Source organism: Micromesistius poutassou, assembly GCF_964030765.1.
Source record: "Micromesistius poutassou genome assembly, chromosome: 19".
In the NCBI taxonomy this organism is placed as follows: Eukaryota; Metazoa; Chordata; class Actinopteri; order Gadiformes; family Gadidae; genus Micromesistius; species Micromesistius poutassou.
In genome coordinates, this window is record NC_140289.1 from 4165007 (window position 1) to 4176424 (window position 11418).

The 11418-nt window shown below is 44.2% G+C and overlaps 2 protein-coding genes across 2 annotated transcripts; one reads left to right on the top strand and one right to left on the bottom strand.

Moving 5' to 3' along the window:
• Window positions 1-860: 860 nt before the first annotated feature.
• On the bottom strand, window positions 861-4789 carry slc25a47a (solute carrier family 25 member 47a). The gene is made up of 6 exons (XM_084483589.1): window positions 4659-4789; window positions 4198-4241; window positions 3998-4069; window positions 3719-3901; window positions 3122-3386; window positions 861-2382 (listed from the first exon to the last, which is right to left on the bottom strand). The coding sequence occupies exons 1-6, from the start codon at window positions 4693-4695 to the stop codon at window positions 2069-2071; spliced, it is 915 nt and encodes a 304-aa protein (XP_084339715.1). The 5' UTR covers window positions 4696-4789; the 3' UTR covers window positions 861-2068.
• Window positions 4790-5253: 464 nt separating this feature from the next.
• On the top strand, window positions 5254-9612 carry LOC311363632 (mitochondrial basic amino acids transporter-like). Its single transcript, XM_084483588.1, has 4 exons — window positions 5254-5577; window positions 7381-7424; window positions 7611-7694; window positions 8676-9612. The coding sequence occupies exons 1-4, from the start codon at window positions 5550-5552 to the stop codon at window positions 9450-9452; spliced, it is 933 nt and encodes a 310-aa protein (XP_084339714.1). The 5' UTR covers window positions 5254-5549; the 3' UTR covers window positions 9453-9612.
• Window positions 9613-11418: the final 1806 nt, after the last annotated feature.

Sequence of the window (11418 nt, forward strand, 5' to 3'; positions counted from 1 at the left end):
AATGCACATGGGGTCGCAGGAGATTGCTGACCTTAAAGGTCTCATAGACATCCTGTATATATACACTCAGTGCCCAATTATTCATAGCCATGAGCATTATACGAATAATCAAATTAAAGTGATGCGATGCGATTACTACGTTCACAGGGACATCAGTTACTGGCAGAAGTTCATTGGGCGAAAACTGTGGAAGCAGATGCACAAGAATTCAAGTTGAGGTCGCAAACATTTTCCGAGCAAGGAATGGGCTCAGGGGCCAAGAAAAGGTATGGAACCGACACAGCCACTGGGGTAGTCGGGTATGTTAGCTGGATATTACCAAAGGTGTCCACTAGAGGCCAACACTTGCCTACTTTACAGCACACTCAAGACGACTGCTCAAAGCAAAACAGACACATGGTTTAACATCCATAGCAATAAAACACCGGATGAAATCTGACTTTGAATCTGCACAGAGAATACTATGTGCTTATTGTTACAATCATAATAGGAATGGTAGCCACTTAATATGATTCACAGATGTAATTATGGCTTTACTGTGCTAATTGATTAACCTAAAGCTTTCCAGGTATGTGGATTTGTCTGTGTTAACACTAAGGTTATAAAAGGGATTTGTGGATTTACATACAAAAATAGTTTGGTGAGAATTTAAGATTCTGCAACCTAATTTTCATGCAGTGCACATACACAGACACATACACAGACACAGACAGACACACAGACAAATTGAGCGACAAAGAATATACTCATCATAGTTTTGCCCCTAGATTAGCATAACTAGTTTATTTTATATAGTAGGCAGCCGCAGAAAGGGATGCTCGTTCTGAAATCCCTTAAGGGCTGATTATGGTCCCATGTTCACAGAACGCAAGGGGGTTATGGACCCCTTACATCCTTGCGGACCCTCCCGGGCCTGACATGCGCCTCCCAAAAATTGTAACCTTCCGTTGAGGCGACGCAGCCACAAGGGCTGTGATTGGTCCGTTCACTAAAACCCGACACAGAACCATAAAGGTTCACGACCGCGTCGAAGCGTCTGCGTGGTCCTTGCGTTGCGTGAACGTGGGACCATAATCAGCCCTTTAGACAGCTGTCTTTGACAGAACAGCAGGCTTTTCCATAAACATTTGCTGACATACATGTCAATATTCATGGCATGCCCATTTTAAATAAATGTCACTCTTCAGCTCATTCATGAAATAGTATAAACATTCCAGTAATGACATACAGTCAAAAAGCAAAGCAACTCACCCATAAAACTGGGCTACATGCTACGTTGACTCTTATGTTGCGGGCTGTGGTCACTTAAAAAAAACAAATATATGTCTATATAGGCCTAAAAACATCACATTCGTATCCGTCATAGACGTGACCACTACATTTCTGAAAATATTTGTTGAATGAGTCTACATTGAATGTAGCCTGTGAACCAGACAAATCTGCCTTCTCATATTGTATTTGCTCTGGCAAATTTTGGGTCCCTCCCATTCAAACAGACTTCCAGCAGACCTGGCCCTGGTCGGACCAACCACAGCTGTTTATAAAATATGGCCCGGGTTTGATACGAAAACTGTACAGAGGACCACCCTATTAGAGCGCCATAGTGGCATTTTTCGTAAACAACCAAGATGGCTGCCGCTGATATGTCACACGTTCCGTGACTCACATTGGTTGTAGGTCTATCAAATTGCGTCCAGGAGTGTTTTTGTCTGGGCCCATTGATAACAGTCTTTGGAAATCGAAAGTGAACGGACATGTTTGACTACGCATTTGCAAATTTGTCTGGTGCTGTCGGGCTACATTGAAAGTACGACAACAATACAACCACACAGGAGGGAGGTTCTAACCATCAGCTTACTCAATTCAAGTGCTTTGAAGCATGGCAATTCATAATACGTGTTCCTGAGCAATGGGAGTTAAAGCCTTTATATCCACCTGCCTATTCTCCCGGACGAATATATACACAATTATCCACAAACTAGAAGCACGATCGAAATAAAAATAAGTACTGTAACAAATGAGCATGTAATGTTCCATTTTGTGCGTAAGCCCTCATGAACAACAAGCGCTATTCGAACACCACCATGTCCGCCTTGACAACAGCGGGCGTGGCTCGCAGGACGCCAATAAGCGACTCGTACGTCACGAACACCACCATGTTAACGGGGAACGCGCGCAAACAGTTGATGCCCAGGCTCCTGAAGAAGACGCCCGCTCCCTCCAGCCGTACCGTCTCGGAGACGCAGTGCACCAACCCCCGGTACCGTCTGGTCTCCCTGGCGCCGTCCATCTGCAGGCGGGCTTTGATCACGTCCATGGGAGTGCCCAGGGTCCAGCCCGCCATGCCCGCTACCCCACCGGCCAGCATCACACCGCTCCACCCTGGACACCACACGCAGGACGCAGGACACGATAGTGGTGTTGAACGATTTGAGGTCTTTGGAGACTACATTTCTATGGGGAACACTGTTGTTGTCGTACTGGTAGGGCTGTGGCTGAGTCTAGCAGTGAGACAGTGGGGAGAGGGTGTTTAACTCCCAAACTAAAGGTTCTGGGTTCGACTCTGATGTTGACGTCTGGCATCCTATACCTGCTCTTTAATGACATGGATCCTTTTTTATTTTTATGATTTATTCATGAAGAGTTAGACAGGAAGTTATGGGGGAGAGAGAGGGGTGGACATGCCTCAAAGGTCCTCGGGCAGGAATCGAACCCGGGTTGTTGCGGTAAGGACCGAGCCTTAATCGTACGTGCTTTACCCGGCATCTTTGACTAAATAAACCACTAAAGTTTGATTAATGCAGACAAAAGTGTAGAACTGGCAACACAAATGTATGTTTAAAGTTATGATTTAAGTTCCAGTGAATGAATATGCTACACCAACACTAACAGATCATTCACTTATCTTTGATCATTTTTGAATATCTATCAATATTATTATTGTGTATAAAACAATAATAACATATATATAGGCCTATATATTTTTTTATTTTTTATTTTTTATTTTTTTAATGTCAATCAATGACCAATTAAGTGAATGTGAAGCCCTGCTACATGACCAGGGGTTTCCCTCATCAATAAGCATGAGTAATGTGACGGGAGTGATGTTCACGTTGCTTACCAGGCCCCTCCTTGCCGACTGGTGTCATCCACTCACAGAGGGTGTTGTAGGTCAGGAAGTAGGTGGCGTAGGAGGGCCCGTCCCTCAGCATGAGCGGCAGGGCCCCTCTGTAGAGTCCCCGGACCCCCTCCTCTCTGAGGATCTGCAGCAGGCAGTGGACGGGCCCTCTGTACTTGGGCATGGACATGCTGGGGCGCCCTCTGGAGGATTCCGTCTGGCACTGCAGGCGCACTTTAACAATGTCACCTGGCGACATCACAAATATCTGGGAGGACCAAATAGGGAGTCGTTTAGTTAAAGTGAATTAAAATTGATGCTTGACAGCATGCCTTGGTGCATAATCCTATAATATATAAAATGGCATATTCTAGTAGTAGTGGCTTTGCACCACAAACACAAATACAAACAGTGTGTGTGTGTGTGTGTGTGTGTGTGTGTGTGTGTGTGTGTGTGTGTGTGTGCACTAAAAAACTTTGGTGTGCCATTTTAATCCTGGACTAAATTCCCAGGACAGCACATCCCTTCATACAGCAGATGTGTCATGTGACGTTATATTTTGTACAAAATGTACAAACTTTTTTGCGAGCATCACTCTACCTGAGCCACCCCTGCCGTCATGCCAGAGAGGAACACATCCAGCATGGTGTTTGGACCGCCTGGGGTGCCGGATCGCACCTGAGACAGACACTGCAGGCAGTTCCTGTATGTGCCGAACACCACTGAAGACGTCATCGAGATGGTGGTGACGGGCAAGGCCATGCCTTTGAAAAACCCATGCACCTACAAGCACCGATGAGTGAGAAACGAGGTGTGGGGGTACACATGGTATCACAGAAGACAGCGGGGACTGGGGCATATTGTCACTGGCGTACTTACGCCTTCTTTGTAAAATGTCGTAGTAGCACATTGCCATAGTCCAGTGAACTGGGGCTGCGTTTGTATCCTGACCTGATGACAGAGCACATCCACGTAAATCAATGTTTACCAGTGTTAATGATTTATCGTTTGATCCACCTTATTTTATTAGTTAAATTAATGAAGAGGCCTTTCTTTGTTTATGCATAAAATAGACATGCCTTTACTGTGTCGAATGGGTAGCCCACCGCAACTCCACATGCTCCTGTACAATTTTAGAGAAAAGAGAGGTCCAAGTCAGGAACAGCTCTGTTACACATCAAGGACACACAGTTTTTGACCTTCACTAAAATACACAAGATGAGCTCAGCAGACTAAAAATAGCATGTAGAATAACATCGGAAAAATACAAATAAGTATTGTAGTGTCAATACACCTATGAGCAGGATGGCTTTGACCTACATGCTCCTTAATGACATATAATTAATTTATCCTCTTTGGATTAAAGACTCAAATAATAAGATTGACTCATTTACAGTTAATGTCTCCCACGTTTTCTTTCAGATGCATGGCCTGTGCAAAGGCGTCAGATCAACCATGGAGATGTTAGGTAACGTTAGTTGTATCCAGAAACGTTCCATATACGCTATAGACTGTTGTTGATCGTTGTTACTAACATTACCTCCAATGGATCCAGCCACAAAGTCGGCAATATGCATATCCTATTCAATTTAGCTGGACAAGAAATTGGCTCATTGTAAATCCATTTTATCGGTTCAAGAGCTGAGTTGACACGATGTCCTGTTACAGAAGTGTCTGGAGAAGCAGCCGTATGTTATTGAACACGAAGAGCCCAATCACAACCTCGTGGCAGCGCCTAACCCCGCCCCGGAACTACATCAAGCACCGCACTTAGGGCCATATTAGGCATGTCATATCTTGTTCTGAGGTTGTCTGCTAACGTTCCAATGATGCCACGTTAAGGTTGAAAGCTTAAATACCTACATTGGTATACAAAGTGTAATGTAAATGGCCTCATATCAATAACAGCTACGACATTTCAAAAGCAAAACATAACACTGCACTGCTGACGTCAGGATAACAACAAGAGAGTTTCTTCATGTAGCCAATCAAACAAGGGGGTAAGTCGATTAACCAGGGCGTGACGGCCACCATCTCATTCTGATTGGCTGTCTTCCCCATCAGGGTCACGCCCACAGCTAAGGTCAAGAGCGTATGTCTGTTTCTCACCAGCTTCGTGCTACTAGCCGGCTAAACCGAAGGTGTATCGAATTTTAACTTTGGCGAGCGTGCAATTTCCTATTCATATTAAAATGAACATTAAAATGAGCGTTAATATGAATATGAAATCAAGGAAAATATTCGTGACAAGGCATAGTGAATAGGTGGCTAACGTCGACTCATGGTCAAAACCATCGAAGGGTGTCAACCAGGGGAACTTTAACGATCGTAGTGGCCAGTGCGAGACAGAGAAAAGTAATCAGTCAACCCTAGTAGTAGAGCCAGCAGGTGCTTGCTTCTCTCTCTTCCAGCGAGTGTTAAAAAAAAAGGGATGGACTTCCTCGCTGGCTGCATTGGTGGTAAGTAAGAGTCGACATTGCCCTGCCCTACTCGATGTGTTCACCTGGATAAGGGCGATAAAGGGCATTTAAACATGAAGCCAGACAATGTTTAACGCATGATGATGGTTGTTATTTCTAATGACCATCATCCAGCATGATGATCATTCGATGATGTAGGCCTAATCCTATCGCAAGATTTCACGAGCATTTCCTGAATTCCGCAGACCGAGCAATATTTTGGTTGACTTCGCTTCATTCAAACCAAATGCATTGGTATTTCCGTGTGTACAACACAGGACTGTTTACGTTTCATTGCATTACTTGTATTACTGTGATAAACAATGTTCAACAATCATGGATCAATCCCCAGTTGTAGGCAGAGCGCAATCCGGCCGGCTAGTTTCAGATCCGCAGAAATACCTGCAGACTCATAGTTCTCATGTTGACGAATGATGTTCTCGTATTCTTATTAAGGTTGTGGTATACCTGATGACAAGTAAAAATGGTGTTAACCTAGGCTTTGGTTTAAAGTATAGGCGAACCCCCGCTTCAGCTCGAATTGTACCCCCATGAGTTAAACAAGAATGCATTTTAGGCTAGTACTAGGATGGAAAGGGGGGACGTGTTACCCACATTGTCACGACCCACGCCAACTTATTCATACTATTTATTAGCAGTATATGGTATGGGCGTTATAATTAGGGAGATCTGGTAGGAAATGCGCCACTACCATTATTGTCCGATAAGATTTCCCCTCTCCCGGACGCAGCCATCAACATCCACCGCTGCCCAGACAGAGCTCCACACATCCTCACACACCTCGCAGGAGTGTCCCTTCGTCGTGACGTCAAAGTGCCTCGAAAAGGCCCTTGACGTCACGTAAAGGAACCAACTTGAGTTCTGAGTAGAAGTTCACAAACGGTGGGCGTAAATAATTAGCATAACTTCCTGTTTCAAATAAAATGCAGACAAACATTTACAGACTGGAGCGCAGTGACTCTTATTTTTCTTTCAACATTTTTGTTTTTCCAGAGAAGATGCATGTTCCTGATTGGTTGCTTGTGTGTGCCGTGTTACAACAGGTCTTAGGTAGGATTAGCCAGGTGGGGTTTAGTGTGCGGTTAACTTTGTGACGCAGGTACCATCATAACTAAAGACAGTTTGTGCATTCGTTTTTATATAGCTATGTGACATGTCTAAATAATTTTTCATGTCTGAGTCATTTTTGAATAATGACTCAATAATTTGGATACTTAATCTAGCACTAGGACTACATTTTTCATATATTTGAAGATTTAATGGCATGACAAATCTACAAAACTACCCTCTATAAAGGTACTGGGTAAATATTTCACGACTCCCTAGGCGAGTCCCTAGTGTTGCATTACACCAAGTGTTTTGGGTCAAGTGAGTCAGACCAAACTGTGAAGAGAACATGGCCTCCAAATAAGCCTGTGTTATGTAACTTTCCTAGAAGTCTATAACTACAGCGACACATCCACAGTCAACCAGGAGCCCAACCTCGAATGTTGACAGACTGACTTTACCAGTTAAAATATTGTAAAAAAATGTCGGTAGTTTCCAAATACAAACCGGTGCCCTCAAACTAAAGACTCCCGAAATTAAAGAGTGACATTCAAACAGACAAGTTGGATGGGAGAATGAGGCAACTGTGCAGTCTATAATTACACTTTCAACAAACCGTATAACTAGGTAGCTGATCTATGGAGGTCTAGGGTGTGTCTCCATTTCCATTTATGTTTCAACTTCTAGCTCTCAGAGAAGGCACACATCAATGTCACTTTTCTTGTTTGTTTCCAGGTGCTGCCGGCGTCTTAGTGGGTCACCCGTTCGATACAGTGAAGGTAGGTCACCGTGTCTGTTGCCACTTCCCTTCTGTTCAATCTTGGTACTGAGTCGACTCTCTTTTTAAAGTCCTCTGCTATCTCTAGAGACATTCTGCCGTGAAAACATGTTGGTGTGTTTGATTATCCCGATTGTTTGATTGAGCCTGTCAGTTAAAAAAAAAAGCTTTTTTTTCTTTCTTGAAGGTCAGGCTGCAGATTCAGAATGTGGACAAACCTCTTTACCGCGGGACCTTTCACTGTTTCCAGTCAATCATACGGCAAGAGTCGGTACGTCCACCATTCTCCATGATGTGTGTTGTTCACCCGCTATGGGACCTGTCTAACTATAGCAGGCCCTAACCTCAAAGTCAACCTGTTTTATTTGTTTCCTATAAGGAGCAGGGTAACAAGGGCAAACTGGCCTAGGACATTCTTGAGTCAAAGCTCACGTCAACTACTTGCACACAAAGAAGCACATCATTAACAATATCAACTTACAAAAATGTATAAAACACTCACTGTATGTCACTATCAAGAATATTGAGAAATGTAAAAAGAGAGTAACATAAGACGATGAATGAGTTGCCAATGGAAGGAAAGCACACTGGTGAAGGATATCTGTTCCTTATGCTTCCACTGATTCTCCTTGAATTGTAACTTGATAGGTTTGTTGCAATGTCAGTGTTTCTCTCCCATCAACCTTGTAATTGAGCAATCCAGAGGCGGTCTTAAATTGCCCAACTCGCTAGTAAGCTCTTCTTTACTGTGATAAACCATGTTTACTAAAGTAAACAAATTTAAAAAGCTGTTTGCAATACAACATGGTTAAAGACGGGTTGTTATGCCTCTCTATCGTAAGTCAAAGAGGTCGGCGTGACCTGAAATCTGATCTGCGCCCGACGCAGCTGGTCTTGTGACTCAGACACCTATCTTTTTTTTCCCTCCTTCTAAAATGTGGCTCAGATCTATGGGAGGGCTATCTGCAGTGTCGCTTGAAGTCATCCCGCTTGTTTGTATTAGAATTTGATAACTATTTTACATCAATGTCGAGGAAGGTCACTGGTACTGGCCAGGGGGGTTCGAATCCCAGTCGAAAAAATGTCCACAGTCCTATAGAGGCCCCCAGGAGCAAGGTGGTTCCTCAATGACATGCACCTCAATCCATTCATCCTCTTTAGATCAAAGAGTCTGCTAAAATGCTAGCAATAAATTGTAATAAAATTGACTAACTTACTGATTAATTGATCTATTCCAACGTTTTTCGTCCAGATGCTCGGTCTGTACAAAGGCATCGGATCCCCCATGATGGGCCTGACCTTCATCAACGCCATCGTGTTTGGCGTCCAGGGTAACGCCATGCGCTTCCTGGGCAGTGACACGCCCATGAACCAGTTCCTGGCTGGCGCGGCCGCCGGCGCCATCCAGTCCGTGATCTGCTGCCCGATGGAGCTGGCCAAGACGCGGCTGCAGATGCAGGGCACGGGGGAGCGCAAGTCCACCCGGAAGCTGTACAAGAACTCCCTGGACTGCCTGGTGCGCATCTACAACCGCGAGGGCTTCCGCGGCATCAACCGCGGCATGGTCACCACCCTCATCCGCGAGACCCCCGGTTTCGGCGTGTACTTCCTCACCTACGACGTGCTGACCCGCGCGATTGGCTGCGAGCCCGACGCCCCCTTCATGATTCCCAAGCTCCTGTTCGCCGGCGGCATGTCGGGCATCGCCTCCTGGCTCTCCACCTATCCCGTGGACGTGATCAAGTCCCGCCTGCAGGCGGACGGCGTGGGCGGGGTCAACCAGTACAGCAGCATCGCAGACTGCGTGCGGCAGAGCGTCAAGAAGGAGGGCTACATGGTGTTCACACGGGGCCTCACCTCCACGCTGCTCCGGGCCTTCCCCGTGAACGCCACCACCTTCGCCACGGTCACGCTCGTCCTGATTTGGGCCCGGGACAGGGAGGCGGGGCTGAAGGACTGCGAGACGGCCCCGCCGGCCCACCCCACGCAGCTCCAGGCGCCAGCCCAGGCGCAGGTCTCCAGCTTCTGAGGCAGCCCCGGTTGCTTCCTCTGGCTCTTGAGCAAGGCACTTTGCCGGAGATCGATTAAAAGTTTCCGACCCGACCAATGCATCCCAACTTTGAAGGTATAGTGTTATGCTTTGGTTCGATAGAAATTCGCAATACTGTTCAGGGTTTCCCGCAGAAAATGTGTTCATTAAGGTGGTGGGGATGCCGTCAGACTGGGGGGGGGGGGGGGGTGGTGGCTGCTAATCAACATTGTTAAAATAACAACTGAAACAAGAACAGTTAAAGAATTTTAGCAATTGTAACTTTCAAAATATTCAAAACCAAACCTTTTTTGTTTAAAAAAAAAAAAAAAAAGCGGTTGTTGCTTAGGCAGAAGCTAAGCTGTAAAGTCCTGTGGGAAACCCATAACATTAATAATAATGCTCTCCAAAAACTATATATATTTATTTTTTATATGGCATTTGTACATTTCAGAGGTATTAGCAAATAACAGAGTTTGCCTTTTTACCAAATGTATGGCAGTTTGCTAAAACTGCCATATATAGAAACATTTGTGATATAAATACAGCTGGTATTTAGCATAAAGCATATATGCCTACTGGTCCATCATTTTTGGTCCAATGTATGAACTAATCAACATACAAGACATAAGCACTTATTCTTTGTATGTCATGTGAATAAGTGATTGAAAAGGGATAACAAGCAACGGTAAATAACAACGATACACTTAATATATGCCTAAACACCGGCTGTACACTGTCTCAAAGCCATGCTCTATGCATGTTACTAACCCAGGATTGTCTAATGCACTGTATCAGGTCAAACACTGAAACACACTCTAGTTTCATTATGAGGTGTTGGGCTGCAGTTATATACATATTTTCATTTTATTTATATTTATACATGCATCTACACTTTTGTCAGCCTTATTTTTATTCTCCTAAAATCAATTGTGTTTCGTGAATGGGGAAACCAATCTGGAAGATGGCATGGGGCACAGTGATATTATCATATGGTTTAGTTTGTTTGCTGAACCAAAACAAGTACAAATTGGTTAGAGTGGGCCTTATTGTGTTATTACTGAAACACATTTGCCTGGTGCTGGTATTTTCATGTCTTTGTATGTCAACAGATGTTACGACAACCTTGCTGCATATTTTTAGTCTGTACTTTATTTTTATTATTATGGTTGATTTGTTGGGTCTTATTAAGTTATTTTAATGCCGTTCTATCATTTGTGGTGTTTAAAAAGTTCAACCTTGGCCTAGTTTCACACATTGCTATCCATTTGCGACGTCAAGTCTGTTTTTTGTGTCGTAGTCTGATAATGAGTGTGTAGGTTTTGGTAATCACGGTGACGGCTGTGAACCAATGAAATCTCTTCCTGAAAAATATATAGTAGTCACTATTCATATTTGAACTTGTGATGTATCATTTTGGGTGTTTGTGTTTCTACTATGCGCCGGGCACTGCACGTACTGATCACGGTTTAGTCCAGATCAGCCGCTTCTGTGCATGTCTGAGATGTGTGTTTTGTCTGAGGTTCTTGCTGTAAAACAGTCTTGTTTTGTTCTTAACCAAAAAAGCTGATTTGGTTCGCCTTCTAATGCAGTAATAACAAAGCACATTTGACTCCCTGATCTACTTCCTCCTTCCTCCGTTATACTAACATACACAACCCACACTTTCTGGACGTGAAGATCTCTGATGTTAGACTGGGAAAAAGCTAAAGAGTTGTGTTGTACAATGATGTGAAAGGGTGGAATGCAGGCAGTAAGTTTCCATTTTGAATGTACATGCAAAGACCATCCCCTTATAAAGGCTACAGGATGGGGAAACATCACAAATTACACATTTGCACAATAAAGGGAATAGGTGGAATGCAGTCAGTATGTTTCTATTTTGAATGGTCATGCAAAGACCATCTACTTGTTACGGGATAGGACGACGTCACAAATTACATGTACAAGTATTCTGAATGTATCG